At 34.3% G+C, this 27,246-nt stretch overlaps 1 protein-coding gene across 1 annotated transcript in view; it reads left to right on the top strand.

Annotated features, from left to right (window-relative positions):
* The window catches only part of RAP1GDS1 (Rap1 GTPase-GDP dissociation stimulator 1), a gene marked incomplete at both ends in the record, with an annotated part of 147,992 nt that overhangs the window by 80,070 nt on the left and 40,676 nt on the right, over positions 1–27,246 (top strand). Inside the window, one exon of the mRNA XM_079710155.1 lies at positions 15,999–16,145. Within this exon, the coding sequence (XP_079566281.1) occupies positions 15,999–16,145 (147 nt within the window). The remainder of the gene's footprint in view (positions 1–15,998; positions 16,146–27,246) is intronic.

The raw sequence follows: 27,246 nt of genomic DNA, 5'->3' as shown, positions 1-27,246 counted from the left end.
GAACAGACACACTCAGGTGACTTACACGTAGAGGCAGGGCCAAATCCAAAGTTGAACCCCACGAGCTGTGGAAACAAAGAAGAGAAAGGGAAATCTCTCCTAGCAGCCTCAGAAGCAACAGATTAAATCTCCACAATCAACTGAATGTACCTTGCATCGGTGGAATACCTGAATAGACAACGAATCATCCCAAATTGAGGCAGTGGACTTTGGGAGCAATGATATATTTTTTTTTTCCTTTTTCTCTTTTTCTGAGTGTGTATGTGTATGCTTCTGTGTATGATTTTGTCTGTATAGCTTTGTTTTTACCATTTGGCCTAGGGTTCTGTCTGTCCACTTTATTTTTTTAGTATAGTTTTTAGCACTTGTTATCATTGGTGCATTGTTTTTTGGTTTAGTTGCTTTCTTCTTTTTTTATTACTTTAATTTTTTTTTAATTTTTAGTAATTTTTATTTTAATAACTTTATTTTATTTTATTTTTTCTTTCTTTCTTTTTTTCTCCCTTTTATTCTGAGCTGTGTGGATGACAGGGTCTTGGTGCTCCGGCCGGGCTTCAGGCCTGTGCCTCTGAGGTGTGAGAGCTGACATTGCTCCACCACAGGACATTGGTCCACATCACTACATTGGTGCACCAGAGACTTCCGAGGTCCACGTAATATCAAACGGTGAAAATCTTGCAGAGATCTCCATCTTAACGCCAGGACCCAGCTCCACTCAACAACCAGCAAGCTACAGTGCTGGACACCCTATGTCAAACAACTAGCAAGGCAGGAATTCAACCTCACCCATTAGCACATAGGCTGCCTAAAATCATGGTAAGGTCACAGACACACCAGAACACACCACCAAATGTGGACCTGCCCACCAGAAAGACAAGTGCAGCCGCATCCACCAGAACACAGGCACTAGTCCCCTCCACTGGGAAGCCTACACAACCCACTGAACCAACCTTAGCCACTGGGGGCAGATAGCAAAAACAACGGGAACTACAAACCTGCAGCCTGCCAAAAGGAGACCGCAAACACCGTAAGTTAAGCAAAATGAAAAGACAAAGAAACACACAGCAGATAGGTAAAAACCCGCCCGACCAAACAAATGAGGAGGAAATAGGTAGTCTACCTGAAAAACATTTCAGAATAATGATAGTAAACATAATCCAACATCTTGGAAATAGAATGGAGAAAATACAAGAAACGTTTAACGAGGACCTAGAAAAACTAAAGAGCAAACAGTGATGAATAACAAAATTAATGAAATTAAAAATTGCCTAGAAGGAATGAATGGCAGAACAGGTAAGTGACGAGGAAGATAAAATAGTGGAAATAACTAATGCAGAGCAGAATAATGAAAAAAGAATGAAAAGAATTGAGGACACTGTCAGAGACTTCTGGGATAACATTAACTGTACCAACATTCGAATTATAGGGGTCCCAGAAGAAGAAGAGAAAAAGAAAGGGACTGAGAAAATATTTGAGGAGATTACAGTTGAAAACTTCCCTAATATGGGAAAGGAAATAGTTCAAGTCCAGGAAGCGCAAAGAGATCCATACAGGATAAATCCAAGGAGAAACACACCAAGACACATATTAATCAAACTGTCAAACATTAAATATAAAGAAAAAATATTAAAAGCAGCAAGGGAAAAACAACATATAACACACAAGGGAATCCCCACAAGGTTAACAGCTGAACTTTCAGCAGAAACTCTGCAAGCCAGAAACTCTGTAAGTGATGTAAGGGAAAAACCTAGAATGAAGATTACTCTACCCAGCAAGGATCTCATTCAGATTTGACAGAGAAATTAAAATCTTTACAGAAAAGCAAAAGCTAAGACAATTCAGCACCACCAAACCAGCTTTACAACAAATGCTAAAGGAACTTCTCTAGGCAGGAAACACAAGAGAAGGAAAAGACCTACAATAACAAATCCAAAACAATTAAGAGAATGGTAATAGGAGCATACATATCGAAAATTACCTTAAATGTAAATGGATTAAATGCTCCAAGCAAAAGACATAGACTGGCTGAATGGATACACAATCAAGACCCATATATATGCTGTCTGTAAGAGACCCACTTCAGACCTAGGGACAAATACAGACTGAAAGTGAGGGGATGGAAAAGATATTCCATGCAAATGGAAATGAAAAGAAAGCTGGAGTAGCAATTCACGTATCAGACAAAAGAGACTTTTAAATAAAGAGTATTACAAGAGACAAAGAAGGACACCACATAATGATCAAGGGATCAATCCAAGAAGAAGATATAAAAGTTGTAAATCAGAGAAGAAAAAGAAATAAAAGGAATACAAATTGGAAAAGCAGTAAAGCTGTCACTGTTTGCAGGTGACATGATACTATATGTAGAGAATCCTAGAGATGCTACCAGAAAACTACTAGAGCTAATCAATGAATTTGTTAAAGTAGCAGGATACAAAATTAATGCACAGAAATGTCTTGCATTCCTATACACTAGTGATAAAAATCTGAAAGTGAAATTAAGTAAACACTACCATTTACCATTGCAACAAAAAGAATAAAATACCTAGGAATAAACCTACCTAAGGAGACAAAAGACCTATATGCAGAAAACTATAAGACACTAATGAAGAAAATTAAAGATGATACAAATAGATGGAGAGACATATCACGTTCTTGGATCGGAAGAATCAACATTGTGAAAATGACTATGCTACCCAAAGCAATCTACAGATTCATTGCAATCCCTATCAAACTACCACTGGCATTTTTCACAGAACTAGAACAAAAAATTTCACAATTTGTATGGAAACACAAAAGATCCCGAGTAGCCAATGCAATCCTGTGAAAGAAAAATGAAGCTGGAGGAATCAGGCTCCCAGACTTCAGACTGTACTACAAAGCTGCAGTAATCAAGACAGTGTGGTACTGGCACAAAAGTAGAAATGTAGATCAATGGAACAGGATAGAAAGCCCAGAGATAAATCTATACACATATGGTCAACTTATTTTTGATAAAGGAGGCAAGACTGTACAATGGAGAAAAGACAGTCTCTTCAATAAGTGTTGCTGGGAAAACTGGACAGCTACATGTAAAAGAATGAAATTAGCATACCCCCTAATGCCATCCACAAAAATAAACTCAAAATGGATTAAAGACTTAAATGTAAGGCCAGACACTATCAAACTCTTAGAGGAAAACATAGGCAGAGCCCTCTATGACATAAATCACAGCAATATCCTTTTTGACCCACCTCCTAGAGAAATGGAAATAAAAACAAATATAAACAAATGGGACCTAATGAAACTTAAAAGCTTGCCCAGCAAAGGAAACCATAAACAAGAGGAAAAGACAACCCTCAGAATGGGAGAAAATATTTGCAAATGAAGCAACTGACAAAGGATTAATCTCAAAAATTCACAAGCAGCTCATGCAGCTCAATATGAAAAAAACAAACAACCTAATTCAAAAATGGGCAGAAGACCTAAATAGACATTTCTCCAAAGAAGATATACAGATGGCCAACAAACACATGAAAAAATGCTCAACATCATTAATCATTAGAGAAATGCAAATCAAAACTACAATGAGATATTATCTCACCAGTCAAAATGGGCATCATCAAAAAAAATCTACAAACAATAAATGCTGGAGGAGGTGTGGAGAAAAGGGAACCCTCTTGCACTGTTGTTGGGAATGTAAATTGATACAGCCATTATGGAGAACAGTATGGAGGTTCTTTAAAAAACTAAAAATAGAACTATCATATGACCCAGTAATGCCACTACTGGCCATATACCCTGAGAAAACCATACGTCATGTACCACAATGTTCATTGCAGCTCTATTTACAATAGCCAGGACATGGAAGCAACTGAAGTGTCTATTGACAGATGAATGGATAAAGAAGATGTGGCACATATATACAGTGGAATATTAGTCATAAAAAGAAATGAAATTGAGTTATTTGTAGTGAGGTGGATGGACCTATGTTCTGTCATACAGAGTGAACTAAGTCAGAAGGAGAAAAACAGTACCATATGCTAACACTTTTATATGAAATCTGAAAAAAAATATGGTTATGAAGAACCTTGGGGCAGGGCGGGGATAAAGTTGCAGACGTAGAGTGTGGCCTTGAGGAGACTGGGAGGGGGAAGTGTAAGCTGGGACAAAGTGAGAGATTGGCATGGACATGTATGCACTACCAAATGTAAAACCAATAGCTAGTAGGAAGCAGCTGCATAGCACAGGGAGATCACCTTGGTGCTTTGTGGACCACGTAGAGCAGTGGGATATGGAGGGTGGGAGGGAGGGAGATTCAAGGGTAAGAGACATGGGGATATATGTATATGTATAGCTGATTTGCAGAAACTAACACCATTGTAAAGCAATTATATTCCAAAAAAGATGTTACAAATAAATAAATATATTGTGCCCCTCCCTTCTGGCTTGTAGAGTTTCTGCTGAGAAATCAGCTGTTAACCTTATTGTAGTTCCCTTGTATGTTATGTGTCCTTTCTCTCTTGTGGCTTTTAATAATTTTTCTTTGACTTTAATTTTTGTCAGTTTGATTACTCTATGTCTTAGCGTGTTTCTCCTAGGGTTTATCCTGCCTGGGACTCTCTGTGCTTCCTGGACTTGGGTGGCTATTTCCTTTCCCATGTTAGGAAGTTTTTGACTATAATCTCTTCAAATATTTTCTCGGGTCCTTTCTCTCTCTCTTCTTTTGGGAACCCTATTATGCGACTGTTGTTGCATTTAATGTTGTCCTAGAGGTCTCTTAGGCTGTCTTCATTTCTTTTCATTCTTTTTTCTTTATTCTGTTCTACTGCAGTGAATTCCACCATTCTGTCTTCCAGGTCACTTATCCATTCTTCTGCCTCAGTTATTCTGCTATTGATTCCTTCTAGTGTATTTTTCATTTCAGTTATTGTATTGTTCATCTGTTTGTTTGTTCTTTAATTCTTCTAGGTCTTTATTAAACATTTCTTGCATCTTCTCAATCTTTGCCTCCTTTCTTTTTCCAAGATCCTGGATCATCTTCACTATCATTATTCTGAATTCTTTTTCTGAAATGTTGCCTATCTCCACTTTATTTACTTGTTTTCTGGGGTTTTATCTTGTTCCCTCATCTGGTACATAGTCCTCTGCCTTTTCATTTTGTCTGTCTCTCTGTGAATCTGGTTTTTGTTCCACAGAGTGCAGGATTATAGTTCTGTGTGCACCTGCTGTCTGCCCTCTGGTGGATGAGGCTATCTAAGAGTCTTTTGAAAGCTTCCTGATTGGGGGGGCTGCTGGTGGGTAGAATTGTGTGTTGTTCTGGTGGGCAGAGCTCAGTTAAACATTAATCCGCTTGTCTCCTAATGGGTGGGGTTGAGTTTCCTTCCTGTTGTTTGTTTGGCCTGAAGCGACCCAGCACTGGAGCCTATAGGCTCTTTGGTGGGATAATGGCAGACCCCTGGAGGGTTGACACCAAGGAGTACTTCCCAGAACTTCTGCTGCCAGTGTCCTTGTCCCCTCAGTGAGCCACAGCCACCCGTCACATATGCAGGAGAGCCTCCAACACAGGTACGTCTGGTTCAGTCTCCTGTGGGGTCACTGCTCCTTCCCCCTGGGCCCTGATGCGCACACTACTTTGTGTGTGCCCCCCAAGAGTAGAGTCTCTGTTTCCCCTAGTCCTGTTGAAGTCCTGCAATCAAATCCTGCTAGCCTTCAAAGTCTGATTCTCTGGGAATTTCTCCTCCCATTCCCAGACCCCCTGGTTGGTAAGCCTGATGTGGGGCTCAGAACTTTCACTGCTGTGGGTGGACTTCTGTTGTGTAATTGTTCTCCAGTTTGAGAGTCACTCACCCAGTGGTTATTGGATTTGATTTTATTGTGATTGAGCCCTTCCCACTGTGTCGTTGCAGCTTCTCCTTTGTCTTTGGGTGTGGGGTATCTTTTTTGGCGAGTTCCAGTGTCTTCCTGACGATGATTGTTCAGCAGTTAGTTGTGATTCCAGTGCTCTCGCAAGAGGGAGTGCGCGCACATCCTTCTAGTCCACTATCTTGAACCAATCTCTCTTGACATCTATGTTTAAAAACAGGAGAGGGCTTCCCTGGTGGCGCAGTGGTTGAGAGTCCGCCTGCCGATGCAGGGGACACGGGTTCGTTCCCCGGTGCGGGAAGATCCCACATGCCGCAGAGCGGCTGGGGCCGTGAGCCATGGCCGCTGAGCCTGCGCGTCCGGAGCCTGTGCTCCGCAGCGGGAGAGGCCACAACAGTGAGAGGCCGGCGTACCGCAAACAAACAAACAAAAAAATAAATTAAAAAAAAAAAAAAAAAAAAAAAAAAAAAAAACAGGAGAAATTTTTATATTTACTTTGATTTTTGTGATTGTTAGCGTTCCTTGTTTCTTTGGATATATTCAAATTTTTGTCTAATATTTTACACCTTCTGCCTGAAAATCTGTTTTGTTAACAGGTTTTTTTTCTTTCAGTACGTCAAAGATGTTATTCCATTGTTTTTTAGCTTGCATAGTTTTGGATAAGAAGTCTGCTGTATTCTTATTTTTGCTATTCCAAATATAAATATTTCTATTTTTTCCCTCTTGCTGCCTTCAAAGATTCTCTTTTTCTTTGATTTTTCAGCAGCTTGGCTATTTGGTGTGTATTTTTGTTTTGTTTTCTTTGCTGGGGAAGGAGAGAGTCCCTAAAGTTCACAGATTTGTGGCGTGATGTCTTTCATTATTTTTGGAAATTTTTCAGCTGTTAACTGTTTAAATGTTTCTTCTACCATGTTCTCAATCTTTTCTCCTTCTGGGATTCCAGTTATACTTATGTTAGACCCTTTGCTATTTTCTTTCAGCTTGTACGTGCTTTGGGGGTTCCCCCACTCTTTTTTGTCTCTTTGTTTTTTAATTTTTATTTTTGTTGATCTACAAGTTCACTGAGTCTTTCCTTCATTTTGTTGAGTCTACTGCTCAACCTTTTGAAATAATTCTTTATCTTTGATAATATTTTTCATTCTAACATCTGCATTTAACTCTTATAATTTCTGTTTCTCTACGAAATTCCACATGAGTTCATGGATATTCACCTTTTCTACTAAATTCTTTAATGTATTAATCATGATTATTTTAAAGTCCCTATCTGATAGTTCTAACATCTTGGTCACCTATGAGTCTCATTCTGATGATTGATTTATCTCTTGACAGTGAATTATTTTTTCCTTCCTTTTTAAAATGTATCTCTTAATTTTGTATTGAATGATGGACATTGTGTGTAGAAAACCACTAGACACTGAAATTAACAATAGTCAGAAGTTGAGCTGGTTTCATGTTTTGCTGTTGCTAACTTTACTTCAGTGCAGTAGTCTTCAGAACTTTAGTAGTTGGCTGTTCCTACCTTGTGCTTAGAGTAGGCATACTAGAGGACTTTTTTTAGTGTTCCTGCTCTCTCTTCAGACTTTAGCCATTCATGCCTGCCTGTTCCACAGAGAGATTCTCTCCGTACACTTGTTCTTCTCCCAACAGTAGGCTATTATTGATAAGCACCATGCTGAACATCCATCAGTGTTACTATTTATCTATGAAGCAAAACCCATTTCTAAACATTTTGGTTCTAAGTAGAAAGAAACTCAAAGTAAATTAAGTAGTGAGGAAAGAAGCTGTAATTTTCCATTGGTTGTACCCATATCACTGTTGCTACAAGTGATTAAGTAATTAAATAGGTAAGTAAATAATTCAAGCCCTATATTAATTGAATAATATAATGTCCTGTATTATTGATTAAATAAAGTCTTGTATTAATTATACTTGAGAAACATTATTGTTAGTAATCTGAAAACTAGTTTCTGTGAGATGTATAAAATCTGAATATACAGTAAGGGCTTACTTAATGTCAAATATTCTTTTTTTAATATGAAGCTTGAATATTTCACATTGTTTATGTAGAGAAGTATATTAGTTTCCTGAGGATGCTGTAATGAAGTTCCACAAACTGGTGGCTTAAAACAACAGAAATTTATTATTTTACAGTTGTGGAGGCTGTAACTTCAAAATCAGCGTGTCAAGCAGGACCATGCTCCCTTTAAACCTGTAGGCAAGGAGGGCTTTTTTTTTTTTTTTTTTTTTGCTTCTTCTTAGCTTCTGGTGGCATCTGGAGTTCCTTGGCTTGTGGCAGCAAACTCCAGTCTTTGCTGTTGTCTTCACATGGCTGTCTTCTCCATTTGTGTTTTCATGTCTTCACATGGCATTCTCCTCTCTGCATCTCTCTCTTCTTATAAGAATACCAGTCATATTGGATTGGAGACCCACCCTACTACAGTATGACCTCATCTTAACTAATCTTTCTTCAATGATCCTGTTTCCAAATAAAGTGTGAGGTACTGGGAGTTAGGACTTGAACATATATTTTTGGGAGATACAGTTCAACCCATAATAAGGAGGAATAATGTCAGTGTCTCAAAAGCAGACCCCTTTATCAGTAGCGTTATCTCAGATAAAGATATTAAACTACTGAACCTAAATGGCAGGCTAAGCATATGCTCATGAGTAAATCTGTGTGTCATAAATTTGTGTTTTAAGTTTATAAGAAGAAATTTGATATTTGATTCCTTTTCAGTTCAGGTAAATTTAAAGATAGCAACTAACATTTTTTAAATCACATTTTAATGAAAATATTTACAAACTTTATCCTATTTACCCCTTATTTGGATCATTATTCATACAGAATTCTTGCAAACTTTAGAAATTCAGTCATTTTCTTAACTGAGTAATGTGATAGTTTGGGGATTTTCAGTAATATTTTTCATTTAGTTATCTAAGGCATCTGAGTTTCATAACACATGTGGCTGGCATTCACTGAAAATGAAAGGGCTCTTAATGGGCTGTTTGAAGTTTAAAATCTAGGATTCTAATCTCACTTATAGTTTGGTATTGACTAAAAAGTCTCAGAATAGTATTTGTGTTCCTGCATTTAATATGAGTCTAATTTGTGTTGCCTGTTGTATTAAGATCCTTGTTTAGTATATATTATACATTTTCAAATTCTGTTATAACAAAGTACTTGTTCTTAGAGGTTTAAAAGTGGCATAGTAGTAGAGTCTGAAGGAAAGACGTGAGGAATGTGATTAAAATAAATGTGATTAAAATAAATGTTATTAAAATAAATGTTATTAAAATAAATGGCATCTTTATAATGTTTTCACTTTTTCCAAACCAATACTAGTAAGGTCTTAAGTTACAATTGTTTTGACTTTAAGCACCTATTCTGAATCACTTTTTTCTTCACTAAGAAAAAGCACATCAAAAATTACTATTGTTCTTTCTAGACAGTATAATTTTTCAGAGCTCAGCTTTCTAGCTTAGCTTGTAAAAAGAATTTCTGATTTATTTGCCGTGGTCTTTATAGTGTCTAGTAATATTTACTTGGGAAAAATTTAAATAAGCACATGAATTATAATGATTAATGATCGGAAAGCTAAAATAGCAAAATTTAACACATTAAAAAACCTTACACAGCTTATGTTAAGTATTTCCTGTGTGCACACAGGAAGAAATAGAAGAAATAGCACAGCAGAAATAGAAGTAGAAATTGAAATGAATAAGAGGATGTCAAAGCTAAAAAGAAGTCTGACCATCTTCTACTCTTGCTTTCCCCCCTTTTCCAGATTAGGAAACTGATATCAACAGAGGTTTAGAGGCTTTCTTATGGTCAATCTTAACAAAACCCCAAATTTAAAGACCTTATTATAGTTATTTTATGTCATTACCTCAGTGATAATCACTCAGTGAGTGATTACCTCAGTTTTTTTAAATATTAAAAACTTCTACTTTGCCTTATTGAAATTCTTCATTTTAACATTCCAAATTTTAGGTAACAAAAAAATTCTAATTTCTACTCCAACAACCAGGACTAGTCCAAGGACTTCATCATTAAATGTTCTTTCCATTCAGGTCCTCAGTTTATGACATGTCTACAACTTTATTTACTTAAAAAGGGAAGTCTTACTTCCTGTTGAAAATAAATTTTCTTTACCCTTAAATAGCTATAACTGAACTTTAATTACAGTATGAGATACTGAAAGTGATTGGGAAAAGTTGCATATCATCCTAGATCTAATAGTGGAGAGGGTGAAAAAGTGGGAAAGATTGTATCTGATGTCTTCTCTTTTCTGTCTGTGAAAGTAGGAAACATGGTTTCTGTTAAGAATGCAGAAGTTGGGAAAGGGAGGGACTTGTAAAAGTTGTGACTATTTGGATGGCTCATCATGGGTAATGTGACAGGGATGTGTGAAAAGATGTGCAGCATAGTTTAAGGGTTTGTCCTTGTTTATAAGGCATATAAGTTTTACAGAGTTAAAGAAAAGATTGTAATTTGTTCATTCTTTGCTGTGATGCTAATATCATTAGTTAAAGCACATTTTCTCAGAGATATGGAAATTTCTCATTCTCAACGTGGATCTCAATGAATGGATGTGTGACTCTCCATGAGTTTTGATACGGATATGAAAATTGTGTTATTGTACTATGCCTCTTTAATCTCTTAACCAATTATATGTGAAATAGATTTTGCCTATCATCTTCTCTCTGTTTAGCCTGCATTTTGGACAGCTGTTGTTTAATGTAGATTGGTCTTAATATTTGTTAAGTTCATGGATACCCTAAAAAGATTTTGGGGGTAAAGATACCCAAGAACTTGTCAGAAATGAATCTTTAAAAAAGATTCACAATTGACACTGAGACAATGCTACTGTCTTGCTGAACTAAATGGTAAAAGTATTTCAATATACCTTTTTTAGTGTTTAATGAGGGAACGTTGAATTGGAATTCAGATTTCCCAAGTTTTAGTTCAGAAGGCTGATATTTAATCATCACAGTTTCTTTAAGCAAAGCCTGAGTTGAAATATAAGAAAAATGAAATATGGTTTATAATTTATCTTCTTAATTCACTTATAATAGTATTATCTCTAAAGTACATGTACAAGAAAAGTCATTTTTATCTCTGTGTTCAGAGCCTTAGCTTTTATTTTGGCCATCAGTAACCCTAGAGAGCCTTTGTTAGCTTTATGCTCCATATCATCTTTAATTATGCCAAATCTCTAGCACTTACTATAATGTGTGTGTGCAGCCGGTGCACAGCCAGCATTGTTAATTAACACAGAGCACTTGTGCAGGATGCTTTTCTAGAAAACAGTGAGTGAGGCAGTGCACAAATCCATGACAGTGTAACATGTTAAAAGTGAACTCTTTAATTGCTAAAACTTCTTTGAAAACACAAAAGATAATTTATTCAGTAGTATCTCCGCAACACATACTTTTCTCGTGTTTTTCAATATTAATTTTTGACAAAATTTAGATGAAAGCTTATTAGTATGATCAGCTCCTGTAGTTTATTTCTCTCGTGTAGTCATAATTTTCTGAGGTGCTGCATCATAATCATCACCACAGCAACCACTCCTGATGTCACAGAGGATTATTACTTCTGGTGGGAAATAAGTAATTTGAGCAGATGGATGCATAAGGAATGAAGATCTTGTTATTATACAAATAAGTAGAGGGTGGGAGGAAAACATAACAAATATGTATGTAGGCATAATTCTTTTAAAATAGAATTATGATACTGAGAATTTCTGAGAAGAAATATGAAAAAAGGTGATGTTTAAACCACAAAAGTGGAAGGTAGCATGGAAAACATAGACTTCTAGATTATAAAAATAAATTATTTTTAAAATTTTATTTTAGATAAAATTTGCTGTTGCAAATTATGGGCCACTTTGACATCCAACACCGTGCTGCTTCCCCAGTCTTCCTCCTTAGTCTTTTCAAAGATTTAAGCCTTCTAAATTCTCCTTTCAGAAAGCTGGTGATTATTGAAATGATTAAAAAAAAAAACAGTGTATTTCCTGATATTATTATAAGGCTTTTCTATAAGCAAGAGTATAAAAAATTTCCAGAATTGTGCTTATCCAGTCATATTCTTACACAGGCTTGATAGTCAGCTTCTAGTAGCTACTTGGCTCTCTTTCCATTTTTTTCTTTAAAATTCTAACATGTATGCATCCATTTATCTCTCTTTCTCCCTCCCTCAACATGAACTGTTTTGTTCCCCATGTACATGCTACATACTCTTGAACTAAATTAACTGTCTTATTGAATGTACAGAAAAGGAAACTGTCAGCAAAGACCTGCTCATGTATATTCTGCAGTAGGTTCAACCTCACCCATCAGATTTAAAAATCAAATAGAATGCCAGTGGTAGTGAGGGAGTGAAGCAGCAGGAGCTCACACATTGCTGGAGGGAACGTACACTGGCTTTGGAAGCCTGCTGGTCATTATCTAAAAAAGTGGAAGATGTGCAGATTATATGAACCAACAGTACCACCTGGGTGTTATAAATAATAGCCCAAATCTAAAAACAACCCAGGTAATAATCAGCAAAAGAATAGACAAATAATTACTATGTGTTCCTACAGTGAATATTGTACAGCAAAGAAGCATATAGCAGAGTGGATGAATTTCATAAACATACTGGTGAGTGTAAGAAGGCACAAAAAGAATGAATATAGCATGAGTTCATTCAAATAAAGTTCAAAAAAAGCAAAGCCAAACCATATTGTGGTGGTTTAAACATTAAAAAAGAAGTAAATGATTTTCATTCTCATCTCTCTCTCTCTCTCTTTCTCTCTCTCTCTCTCTCCCTCCCTCCCCCTCCCTCTCCCTCCCCCTCCCCCTCCCTCCCTCCCTCTCTCTCTCTCTCTCTCTCTCTCTGGTGAATCATACTTTACCAAAATCTACCCTAAGTCCCCATCCGTTCCATAAATATTGAGTGCCTGCTGTGTACTAAGCATTTGGGGAAAGATACAAGCAAATCTGAACGTAGGATATACTATAACCCATCAGATAGTTGTATTCGGAGGTTGTTTTTAGGTCCTTTCCTCAGCCTTAGCGTATAACTTGCACTTGGTAATGGAATACCAACTTGTTCACATTTTTTTCTCATTTGTGAGGCATACTAAACATGACATACAAATTTTATTGCTTCCTGCTTTTGGCTACTGAATATCTTTTTGACTACTGAAGAGTAATACCACCTGTTAGATTTAAAGTACAGTATCTCATTAGATTTAAAGCCCTGCTCTTACCTAGTGTGAAGAAAGATCATATTTGTGCTGGAAACTACTTTGTGTGACAAGTCATCATTAAAGAATGTAGCAGGACTTAAAGAATTGGTGGGCTGCACTTTCTCCAGTGGTTGGATACCTCATAATTATGGAAAATAAAAATGTAAATTATATTTCTAGAAGTGACAGCTCAGGATGCTTCACAAATTAGAAGTCACTTATTATCAGAAGAGTTAAAAGTGAGCCTACATTCGGGGACATGAACGTTTAGGATAAGGAACCTTTTGGAAATTATTTTTAAGTGAACAATAATAATACTCATTTTAATATCATAACATAAAGCTATAGGGCTACCTTTACTGTGGAAACAATTTATATGGACTTGTGTAATGACAGATGTTCTAATATGTATTTTAAATAATTTGTAAGATGCCTTTAAAAACTTACTTACTGGAACACAGCATTATAGCACAGCATTATAGCACAGGGAACTCTACTCAGTGCTCTGTGGTGACCTAAATGAGAAGGAATCCAAAAAAGAGGGGATATATGTATACATATAGCTGATTCACTTTGCTGTACAGTATAAATTAACACAACACTGTAAAGCAACTATACTCCAGTAAAAAAAAAAAAAAGCATTATTATTTCTTTGCATCTTCAGATTCTTTAAAATATTTTAATAAAATTCTCTTTGACTCAGATATCTTCTATTATATGTGCTTTGCTTTTCTTCTCAAATTTGGTAATAATGTATCAATAATTTCTGAGGTAGAAATTGGGCTTATGCTCTCAGCCAGCTCTTGATAACACATAACTATCTTGTAGTCCAAACAGGGCAGGGAGGGAGGAAGGGAATGAAGAAGGAAGCAAAGGAAGGGAAGCGAAATACTGTGGTTGTGAAACACAAGTAGGTAATTTGCCTTTTAATTGTAGCTTCGTTCTAATTTATTGCATTATTAAATTTGATGAACAAATTTGTTGAATAAATTTGTATTAAAATTTATTGAATTATTTAATGTTTTGAATATTGAATACCTGAGTGTTGATAGGAAGCCAGCTTAGCTTTCTAAGCATACACGATTTATATTTTGAAAGCCCATATTTACTCACCAGTTAGAATCAAAAACTATTTGAGCTTTGCAGTTTAGGGATGGGATATATATTGTATATGCATAGTATTGAAGGTCTGAACCTTTAGATTTGTCATCCTAATATTTAGTTTTTTCTGACATGATCCACCTACAAATTACCCAACAATTTAGATAATTTACATTTATGTTATTGGAAAAGAAAACTTTAGAAATTAGATTTCTAAATGAGATATGACCAATGTACTTGGCTGGCTTATGTGACTAGCTACCTTGGCATTTAAGAATTTTCTGTGATCTTATTAGCTAATTAGCATAGGGTTCTTTTCTGCATCTGTATAATCATAAAATAAAGCCAAGTGGATGTGACACAAAACTTAAGTGAACAGAACTGTTTTGTTTCATTTTAGTATGGATTTCCTTAAATTTTGCAAAATTATGAAGCCCTGCTATATAAGTTGTGTGTGTGTATTTCTACCACAGGAAATGATATGTATTGTCTCATTTTCTAATATGGTTCAGCAACAGTTATAAAGATATGACCTTAGTTTCAGTTCTTTTATTAGGAAAATGAAAATCTTTCATTTACTCACTAATTTCATAGCTCACATAAGTCCTTTGTGAGGCATTTCTTTTACTGATCCTTTTGTTGTGCTTCTATAGCTGCAAGATCCAGTATAGCAGCCACTAGGCATTTTGACTCTTGAGCAATTGAAATGTGGCTAGTCTGAATTGACGTGGAGCTGTAAGTGTAAAATATAAAATACACTTGGATTTCAAAGATTTATTACAAAGCAGAGATGTAAAATATTTCATTAATAATTTGTATATTGATTGTGTATTGGAGTGATCAGTATTTTAGATATATTGGATTGAGTAAAATATATTACTAAAACTAATTTTTCACTTTTTATGTTTTTAATGTGGCTACTAGTAAATTTAAGTTATGTAGGTATCTCACATTTGTGGCTCTCATATTTTTATTGGATAGCACTGTTCTAGAGTCTATCATATTTTATATAAGGAAGTCAGATTTAGAAAGACATAGTCTTTCTTTCATCTCTTTCCAATTCTATGTTCAAGGGTTAGAAAGTATTTTAAAGCAGTTTATATGTTCCAACAATTAAATGACATCTGTTCTATGTAATGTAGGTGTACACATAATAGAAGGTATGTCTGACCATTTGACCACTGGTTGTAATGTTGAAGTGTATTGGTGTGCTCTTGAATGGAGAGAATAAGGAAAAATGAAACACAAACTACTAAGAACTGAAAAAAGGGAACATGCTTATGTGCTATTGAAAATGCCAGTAAAAGACCCTAGTACTAATCTTTAGGAATTACATATTGTAATCTAAAATTATACTGTGTTGCAGATGGTTATCTTTGGTAATAACTGACTTTGAAACCACTGATAGAAAGATACGTTCAGTGGTTTCCAAGCTGAGAAAAAAGAATATTCCAATGGAATATTAGTTCCTATTTTTTTCTCTTACACAGAGTTGTCATCTGTGAAAGAGGAGGCAGAATATTTCACATGTCATAGTCATAAAATCTTAGGACCCACAGAAGTTCTTTAAGTTCCTATATGATACCAATGAGAATAATCATTTTTCTCCTAAAAAGTGATTGTCTCTTTTCCCCCCATCCCACCCCCATTTCCATGTTTATTTGTTTTGTTTTCTAAAAAGTCATATTTAATGCCCTACTTAGGTTTATTTTCTACTTACTCACTAAATAAGGAATAACTGTTATGTTTTGTATTTGAAATTGTAAGGTACATTTCTTTTTTCTTTTCTTTTTAATTTGACTCTTTGTTTTACAGATGAGGGCAGAAGTGCAGTTGACCAAGCAGGTGGTGCACAGATTGTAGTTGACCATTTAAGGTCACTGTACAGTAAAACAGATCCCGCCAATGAGAAGCTCTTGACTGTCTTTTGTGGCATGCTGATGAACTATAGCAATGAGAATGGTAAACAAAATTGAAAACTTGCTTTATCTGTGGGGGAAAAATTAAAAATCATTACTGTAGTATAAACCAAAACTATTTAGAAAAATTATGAACAAAGCATTGATAAGTAGCATATAAAATTAGTAATTAGTCAACATTAAATAACAGTGTTTAAAAATGGTCAAATTTACTAAATGGGACTAATTGTTGAAGGGTTGTCCATGTTAATACCAAAAATAAGAAACAACATAATGGTATGGTTTAAGATTTTTTGCTATGAACATTTAAAAAATATACAATGTTAAAATACCTTCATGTTTATTACTTTATATTAATGCCAGGAGCAGCTTTAAAACATAAACACTGTCTATATAAATAGAATTATTTTCTCTAGATACTGGATTTACTTATAACAATAAAAAATCTTTTAATGAAATCTGGCCTTAGAAAAATAAAGTTCAGATATTTGATTTTAGGAATTTAATAAATACTGGTAAACAAAAGTTTCTTTTCACTGTAAAACATTCTTAGAACCCAGCAACAAATAACATGTCAATTTGCAGATAGCCTATATGGTTGTTAATTAAATGAGCATAAGAACAGTGAAACAAAGGCTTCATTGTACTTTTAAATGTCACAAAAAATTCATCTATCTATTCTATGAATTACTGCATGGTAAAACACTCAAATTCTGGTAGGTTCCTAGAATTAATACAAATAAGGTCTTTCTGTGGCTTATTTCATCATGGCATTTTAAGTTGTAGTCTCTGGCAGAGACCAATTTTACTTGTATATTGAAAATGTAATAGTATTCTTTCATGTGTCCTAGAAACACATGGCCCTTTAGGTATATTTTTTATTTCTTCATGAGTCCAAAGAAATATTCTCAGTAATTTAAAAAAAATTAAAAAGGGTAAACATCGATGACAAATGGCTACTGACATTTGACCTTGGTGTTAGTGACAGCAGCAAATGGTGGGGACTGAGCCCTGTCCCATTGAAAGGGGGGAGCTACTACTCTCCTCTAGCCAGTTGTTGCTGTGTGGCAGTTTGGCCACATACTGCCAAATCTTTTCATCTGGTGGGAAGAGGAAGCTAGAAATTTAACTTTTCATGTGACATCTGTTTTTTAAATGGTGGATTACATTTGCTTCTTTAGCACTGTACAAGCTAAACAGAATGTGTCCTCAGGTCACATCCTTTCCAAGAAACACCAGTTTTAAACTTATGAATTAAAGTTATCCATTATAATAATAAAAAATAGTTCTTATTCATCAAATGGCTTGCCTGTTAAACTTGAGCTAGTAACAAATGTAGTCTTTATAGGGTCAGTTACCTCTATTTTTCTTACCCTCTGGTGGAATCATTTTTGAAGAGAAAATGTCCTGAATATGAACAGGAGAATTTAACTATCTGGGTAATCTACAAAATGAATAGTCAGTTCCTAAATAATTGAAATTTGACCATAGTACACAGGTATCTGAATTGCATTAAGAAATCATTGGCTAGTTGTTCATGTCACTTCCTTTTTCTTCAGCTTCATTTAGGCTTGGACACTTGAGAAAGTGGGACAAAGCTAAGTGGGAGAATGGTTTAGAAAGACAAGTGAAAGAAACTAGTTGTGAAGTTATTATGGCAGCTTTGGATATAAAAGAATTAGGCTTGTTATGCATCTAAACTAGTTGTTTCTCCTTTGAGGAAGTTCTTCAAAACTCTGTACAAAAGCTTATCAAATGGCAAAATGATCTTCAAAAACATCACTAATTCTAATCCAAAGGAGATTGTGACTGAGTCTCTATAATAGGGTGTCACACTGTGTAGGGAGGTGTACTGAGAAGGTAATGTTAACAGTACGCAGGGTGCACGGCCTAAATGTGTGATATATTTCTTTGTAAGGGTAGGTTTTTTCCCCTGGTGTGCAAGTATTCCCAAGAAATAGCTTAGATACTTTAGAAAGCTTTATTAACTTTTCTCAGAAAATTATTCGAGCAGTGGTGTTTTTGTTCCATTATACTAAAAGCTGCAATTTGAATGCAGCTTTCAAAACTTATTAGATAAAATAGAAGTAAACTTATCTTTAGTATTTTAAAGGGACAAATGCCAGACTTGTGACGATCTTCTTTCCTCTGCTTCCTTTACTTTTGTCTGTCATGGGGATCACAGTTTGTGAAGTGGTTCTTTTTCTCCATAATGCTCTTTAACTTAAATTATATCCTTTTTTGTTTTGCATAATTATTAAGCATCTTTGTTGTTGTATCAATTATTTACTTACTCTTTTCTTTAAAATATGTGTTGAAAGACTTTCCAACTTAATGTTAGGTCTTCTTGGTTAACTTAAGATCATTTGGTATTGATCCTGTCCACCTGTATGAGTCACTGAGCCAAAAAGCAGTAGAGCTTTTTGAAACTCAGGAGGCGCTTTTTATTAACGCTGATAAATGAAATTCCTCTTTATGTGTATTTACTATTGAATTCCAGTACACAAGCCTGTGCTACTTTCTGAGTAGAATAGTTGAGTGATAAATACCTCCTTATTACTCTAACGGAAAAATTAACTCTACCCTTGGGCCCAGTAACTTAAGCCTCATTTGTAGTTAGGGAGTTATTCTTTAGCTTCATAGATAAAATTTTTTTAAACAGAGAGAGATAAAAAACTACTGAAATGGGGCTTCCCTGGTGGCGCAGTGGTTGGGAGTCCACCTGCCGATGCAGGGGACATGGGTTCGTGCCCCGGTCCGGGAAGATCCCGCTTGTCACGCGGAGCAGCTGGGCCCATGAGCCATGGTTGCTGAGCCTGCGCGTCCGGAGCCTGTGCTCCGCAGCACGAGAGGCCACAACAGTGAGAGGCCCGCGTACCGCAAAAAGAAAAAAAAAAGTACTGAAATGGTAACAAAGACCCACCAACATAGTTTCTCTAATAAGAACATTTTCAAATTGTTTATTAGTCCTAAAAGCGGCTTGACACCAGGCTGAGACTTAGGATATCTTGATTCCTGTCCATATAGTGGACAACTCTGGGCATATCAAATCTTTGAATACATTAAATAGGAAATCAAGTTTCTTAAACACATGCAAGAAAGATATCTATAATGAAAACACTCAGTAAAGGCATTTTTATACCCTTTGATAAAACTGTATAAAAGGTTCACGAGTTTTAAAACTTTTGAACCAGCTCAAGACTTTAAGCTATGAGCTAGATATATTCTTTTGTTTCCCCACTGGTGAAGCAATTAAAACTTTCTATATTCAGACAAGTAATTTTGGAATATCTGAATAGAAAAAGTTATAATTGCTTAGCTAGAAAAGTTGTGTCATTAATATTGCTAAATAAAATCATGTTTAACTAGAAAAACAAAACTTTGTTTAGTAAAAATCATTTCAAATTTTTCCTTTGGGGAAAAATCATACCTGTTTTTCACATGGCGAAAAAACATTCTTCAGTTCTGTGGCCCTCCAAAATATTCTGAGTATTTGACAGTTGTGGTTAGAGACAAGCGTATGGACAGTTTGACGTTCAATTTGAGGAAATATGAACTTCCTGTATTTTCTTTATGTAGTTACAGCAGGGTCCCCAACCCCGGTACCAGTCTGTGACGGCCTGTTAGGAACCGGGCCTCACAGCAGGAGGTGAGCAGTGGGCAAGCGAGCCCTTCTAAAGTGACTAACATAATATACACAGTCTATGATGGGCTTCTTCATGTGACCAGTATCATATATATGATATATGTATGTGTATGTGTATATATAGATATATGTATATACCTATGGTTTTTACAAATAGAGCTGATTTTTCTGTGGTATCTTAATAACTCCTTATTATCAAAAGAGTAATTTCTCTTTTTTCATGGTTCCTGAAATCTCTCTGCGATACTCTCATGATAATTCTCACATTTATTTGCCGCATGGACTTAAGATAACTGAACTATGGTTGAAGGGAGACCATCTGTGTGATTTAAGAAATGCAGCTCATGGAGTATCAGAGCATTTTAACAATTGAATTTAAGTATTAAGCCCAGTACTTAAATTCAGTTGTTTAAAATAGGCCTGTAAAGTATCTTCTCTCCTCTAATTTAAAGATCACTTAATATGTAATTAGTTTTAGCTCCTTTCATTTCAACCAGCAGTTTCCCAATTCTAATAATACTCTTCCTAGTGAACTCAGCCAATAACTTGGCTTACTTGATTTTTCTTCATATTTAAAATAGGGAGAATAGAAATTAATAAGTAATAATCCTGATTAAAAATGCACTTTGGACTGAGCTACTTGTTTATGTTTTGGTATTACTTTATTATAGGTAAGAAAGAATACTTCCTAGATGTTAGATGTTTAGAAAATGATTTGCTTTACATGAGTGAGGAACTTGTTCCAAAGTTTACTTACTGTGGGTATAAGCTAGTTAATAATTCATAAATTTCCTAAACACTGAAGACTTTTTGCCTAACTTTAAGGGGGAAAGACAAAACAAAGTGTGTTTTTGCAATTTATTGTCTTTTTTTCTTAATTAGAATTTTCCTATACACTATTTTCATGTATTTTCTGTTCATAAAGGCATGGGAGATGTACCTTTAAGTTACATCTTTTGAAGCCCAGTTTGTCAAATTAAAGTACTCTAGTATGTTAAGGTGTGTTAAAGACTTATTGTACCCCTGAAAAGTTTTTAGGTTTTAAAAAATAATAATATTAGAATTCTTTATTTACTAACTGCTGTTCTCTCTAAAAAATTTCTGAATTTTTACTGTTTGTCCAACAGAGCTTTCTAATCAATCTGAAGTAGGTTGCATTCATGAAGTTCTGCTACAAATGTCATTTTAAACAAATTGTTTTATTGACATACAGAGCAGTTAGTTGTTCTTGTGCCTCCTGCTAATTCTGCCTATTAAATTTGACCAATTAGACTAGGTTAGCTCTTCATCATAATCCTCCTAAACAATTACTATAATAATGCTGTTACTTAATGGACAGGCTAAGAACTTGGTTTTTAGTAGAGGTGTACCAAATGCATATTTTGGTTTAATTCCACATAGACAAGTATTAGCGTTAGTATTCAGCTTTGGCCATTATAGAATGAACTTCTGAATGCAAGAATTAGAAATTTTATCAAAAAAAAAATGAAATGATTGTTATAGTTTTTTTTGTTAATGATTTAAAGTTTGGCATTATATTATAGAAATAATACTTTTTGCAGCATTTTCAGCTTCTGGATTATTTTTATAATCATGACAGTGCATTTAGCATTGTGATACTAAATAATCAATTTTAACGGGACAGTGGAGTAACAAAATATGTTTGGGGTTCTTTATTCTCTAACATGTTTTTCTTCATTTGCTTTATGTCTTGATTGAAGATGACTAATCATGGATGTTATTGAATATTACTTTCAAGAATTTTCTCATAGTGAAAATTTAAAGAGGCAGAGTTGGCTTTCTGATTTTAACTCATCCTCATAAGATGTAAAGACTTCTCAAATTGGACTTTTTCCTGAAAGATTCATGGCCTGAATGGAATTAAGTAACTAAAAATCAAAAACAACTCCTAACATTTATTTTATTTTTTGTTGTAAATTATAAAGAGAGTAGATAATATAATCTCTATTATTCTGCCTTGATTTAATTTTTACATTTGTATAGCTTTCACCCTCATTAGTTATTGCCACATTTTAATATTGCAGTATAAATACACATTTACATTTCAACTAATAGAATTTCAACACGTGAAACACATAGGGAGATTTTTCTCTGTACATGAAATGCTTACCTATATTTAAAAATGAATATTTAGATAGTAAAGATAAAACTGAAAGAACAGGCCTTTTTTTTATTTTTGATGTTACACTGGTTGAAATATGATGGTATCAAGCACATGATCATTGACTACGCACAAATTTGTCGGTGCTAGAAATGACATTGAAGTAAGCATTCAGGTGTTTGACCTTCAAGAGCTGAGGCAAAAGCCAGAGATGAATAATGGATTTTGGCCATATATCAGTGCATCTTTAATTCAGACCATTTAAAATATTCATTCAGTGAGAAGCTCAGGGCAGAAAAGTATCATATGTAAACTAACTTGTGTAAAAATTAGTAACCCTGTTTTCTGACTACAAATAAGTCCAGTTAACAGCAAACTGCCTATATTTTATTTACTGAAAAATATTTTTAATTAAATATTTGAAAAATGTTTCTTGGAAAGAAATTAGAAATCTTTGGGTTATATAGATATTTCTTGTTAAATTAGAAATCTTTGGGTTATATAGATATTTCTTGTTACTGAAAAAAAATTTTAATTAAATATTTGAAAAATGTTTCTTGGAAAGAAATTAGAAATCTTTAGGTTATATAGATATTTCTTGTTAACACAGTTTGTGTGTTGCAAATAACTTCTGTGAATTTTTAAAGTGTAAAAAATTTAATCATAGTAATGCTCCAGGGTAACTAGTATTATTTGGTTTTTGTTAAAACCAGTAAATGCTTTTGTAAAACAGAATTTTCATGTTTTTTAAATGCATATGATTATAAGATATACATGTTGTCTGTAAATTAACCTGGCAATTAGCTCAATTTGCTATACAAAAATTTAGGCTTAAATTTATACTTACTATAGATGTGGCCTTTCAGCAATGCCCTATGAGAGCTGAGACTGGATTTATTTCTCCCAATAAGAGCTATGTAAGCAACAGCTGGCAGTAGTCCTCTTCTAAAAAAACAAATAACAATTTTAAGTTTTAAAAGACCAGTTTGTTTCTGAGATGAAAGCACAACATTTTCTTAAATCAGAGTAGATGTATATGTAGAAATCTTTGTAGCAGTATTCATTATAACAAGAGTTGATCTGTAGTAAATAATTTAACCTGAAGTGAGTCTAGGGAAAAAGTTATCTGCTGGACTAAGACATAATCATTCTAGATGTCATTGGATTGAGAACAGCAATGGGTAGGCCTCTTAAGAATAATAAAACATTTTTCCTTTCTCTTGTGATTTGCTTTGAGGTTTTTCATTGTTGCTGTGTTTTACATCATACTCACTCATGTACTTTGTCAGTTATCTCTAGAACTTTTACGAAAGGGAAATTTTGCTCTGTAGAGACTTTTATTTTCAGAACCCAGAAAAAAACTTTCTCATTTTTTATTGTTAACTTTTAGAAAGCAAGAAATGTGTAAATGTATTGTTTTTAAACCTCTCATATTCTGAATACTAATGAATCTTGATTCTCTTTTTTTTTTTCTTTGAAATGGCTGTTTGTCATGGAAATGTATAACCTGGGGCTTAAATTGTAGAGGTAATCTGTAATTATCTGCAAAACATATAATGCAGGTTTTGTGTAAAGAGGCCTTTCAAAATCATTGATTTGAAGTTAATTTTAAACAGTTTAAATATTTTTGGTTTTATATCTCAGCACTAGGTTTAGAATAAAAATTCTTCACTTTCCTGATCAATCAACAAAAAGTAAGTCATAAGTAACTGAAAAGGAAGTCTTTACTTGTACCTGCACATGTGTATGTATAAAGTTTTTAACCACAAACCATCCTCTTGGTTGCTGTATTTAAGTCAGTTTACTTTTCAACATTATAATAGATAGAGCTGCAACTTGCTTCAACTTGCAAGTTCTACTTCACTGTTACCTCATTTCTAATTTTTACTTTTTATATATATTTTTGGAAATATACATGTGCCATTAGTAAAGGGCAATTTTCTTCCATCTTTATTATGCCCAAATGATTTTTATCCAAATTGTGTTAGAACTTCTCATCAGGATTTACATTTGCTTGTTTTTATTGTTTCAACTGTATATAATTAATTTGACTGTAGATGAGGTTTTTATGCAATCCTGTAAATAGGAAATGTTGTACTCTTTATACTATAAATAATATACATACCAAGTATACATACTAATGTAGAGACTGTATATTTTGAATTGTATGTGTGTTATTTTGACACAGTTTCATCATTAAGTCCTATTTATCAATAAGCTTATTGTCTATAAGGGCCATTTCTTAGGAATAAGATAAATGTGTTATAATCTTCTTAAGAAACCTATTCTTTTTAGTAATTGATCAACATAACTTCAGTTGAATTACTGCAATTCTTGGCATACATTTCTGGACCTATAATCTATACCAACGTTTTAAACATTAAACTTAAAACTCAGGGGGAAAAAGGTTCTTCAACTTGAGATCTTCTCTCCAGATCTCCATTCTTTGGAGTTTCCATGTGTGTGTGACCTGAAGAACTTGGAACCATTGAAATTCAAATGTAGGTAGGTAAGTGTTCACACCAGCGCATGCGTTGATTGCCTTATATTTCTTTGTATATGCATCTGTATTGCACCCCCTCAGTGCCTTTCTTCCTCTTCCCCCCCATAGATCATGCAGGGCCTGTGTCATCTTGATATTATGTAACTTTGTAATTCTGTTTTGGTCAGTATTTGTCTGTGTTGTGTGTCAGGAGCAATTTTTAAAAGTCTTCAGACATTTATGACATTGTGCTGTCTAAAGACTGTCTTTCACACATAAGTGTTTGCTGTGTATGGGCCTTGGTTGCATTTTTGTGAATTGTGTTTGTTGAGCTCTGACAACATTCCCTTGGAGTTGCTGGTATTCTTTGAAAGATGCAAAAAGTCTCAGTCTTGAATTATGTTACTTATTTTCTCAAATCTAGAGAATGTGAACTATTTCTGGTTCTAAGGATTTCTTCCAGTTAGTCTTTCATTTAAAAGTCATATTCCTGATACCATTTACAATAGCATAAGTGTCAGCTACTATCCTTTGAAGTCTATTCAAAGCTTTCAAAGCTTTCTTTGGGCAATAAGAAAAAGTGATTCAACTTAATCATTTGCTTCTAGCAATAAATACTAATACTAATTTATTCCACACAAACAGGACCTCTACTTAACCCTCAAAAAAACTATTTATTGATAACATAGTAAGTTGTAACTGAAATAGGCAAACAGATCTAATCATGAAATATTTTCTTGTCTTAAGTAGGAAAAGCTCACATAAGCAAAATGAGATGTTCAGGTGCTTAATTAATGTTATTTTGCTCAAAATATCTGAGCATCACAATCTAGGATTCCTACCGTGCTTTTAATTTTACATTTTTTCTATTGTCACATCTGCCAAGCATATCATTGAATTTCAGAATCTCTTTTTCCATATTGTTTTTTCCAATTCCTATAAAAATCAGGTAATCTGTTGGCAGTGGTTCTTAAACTTTTGATCTCAGAACTCTTTTAGACACTTAAAAATTACTGAAGATCTCAAAGAATTTTTGTTTATATATATGGGTTATATCTATCAATATTTACTATATTGGAAATAAAAGTGAAGACAGTTTTTAAAATTATTTAGTATTGCATTTTACCATCTTAACCTACCATTATACGTTAAGATAAATAGCATGTTTTAATGAAAAATAATTTAAAAAAAATTTTTTTAATTGCTGAGAACAGCATTTATTTTACTGTGAATGTGTGATGGTAAAGAATACAATGACTACTAATACAATTTGGTGCCACTGACTGCGTTCATTCTAATGCCCCAGCAGTTTTGCCCACTAATGTTTTTGTACCATCAGTGCAAATGTCAATACAGTGAAATAGGCAAATCAAATCTTGGTATTTTTATGAAAGTAGTTTTGACCTGGTGATCTTCTGAAAGGGTTTTGGGGACTCCACTTTGAGAACCATGTTCTAGGATGCTTGCTTATCTCGAAATGAAAATTTGTACCAACCTGTTTGAGTAAAGTCTTTTCCCTCTTTTGGGCCTCCATTATCAGAGGAGAATGACTTGCCTGTAATTGGTATGAACAGATTTTAGAGTTACTTGAGCATAATTTTTATTTTAGTTACCATCATAGAAATGGATATAAAAGAAAGCACCCAAGTGGTCCAAAATGAGGTCTGTCCATTGGATGACTATATATTTTTCTCTTTACTTGTGTGTGGTATGTGTGTTGTATGTGAGTATACAATCAGTTTGACTCCTGGGTAGCTTGAAAACACATTTTCATGTAGCAGTGTGATTTTCATGAATTATGGCAATTCACACCATATGCCATTGAGCTATGCTACTTTTTCTGCTGATCTACCCCAATTTCAAATATTACTGCTTCAATTTGTATGCCACAGATTGTATGAAACTGTAATATTTCTTAACCTTTGTCCCTCTTATCCCTGGAACCAAAATTCATAATATTGTAAAATTAGAGAGCATTAGAGATGCTAAGTTAAGAGAACATGAAGAACATCTAAGTGGCATTCTCCTGTTATCTCCTTCACAAATTTTGTTATTCCTCTAATGTCCCTGGACTGTTGGATTTTTATAGTTTGGACCAATAGTACTGAGGGGGTGTGTGATGCTTACATATATGCAAACATATAGTGGAGTTTGACTCACTCAATGCATGCGCTAGTGCTCACGCTTACGTACCTAAAAATTAATGACTCAGTAGCTCTGCAGTATTTGAAGAGGTAGTCAAAATGAATAAATAAATAAAGTTAAAAATACTGCTAAAGAACAAGAATCTGCAGAGGTGGTCCAATAGTAAGGAACTCTATCTACTGGTAAGTAACCAAAATAATTTCTAATTTGGAAAGCTTCTTGGTACATGATCTTTAAAAATACTATAACCACAATACAATATTCTGCCACTATAACACATAGGTATAATACTATAATAGATATAATACTATAGGTATAACAAGTAATTTGCCTGTAAGATAATATAAGTATTGTGAGTCATTCATTAATTACTAAATTGTAAAGTTAGAAAAAAATATTTAGCATCAAAAGCATAAAAACAAATCATTTAGTTGAATGTTCTTTTATATCTATCTCCTTTTAGAACAGACTTCATAATTCCATTACAAATTTTGAAATTGTTTTAGACTATTTGAACTCTAAATGTAAACTTAACTTTGTCTCAGGCCTTGTTTCCTATTTTTGTTTTGGTAATAGGCCCCTTTCTAGTATAGATGGTCCCCACAGCCAAACCAGATAATATCCATAATTACCGTCAGTTTTCAGGGCTGATAAGCCTCTGTTGGCTGTCTCTTCATACTTCACTCTAAAAGCAGTAAAAATTAAGTACAGAGGGCTTCTCTGGTGGCACAGTGGTTGAGAGTCCGCCT

Source organism: Hyperoodon ampullatus (assembly GCF_949752795.1).
Source record: "Hyperoodon ampullatus genome assembly, chromosome: 1".
In the NCBI taxonomy this organism is placed as follows: domain Eukaryota; kingdom Metazoa; phylum Chordata; class Mammalia; order Artiodactyla; family Ziphiidae; genus Hyperoodon; species Hyperoodon ampullatus.
This window is presented reverse-complemented; position numbering and strand designations above follow the sequence as displayed.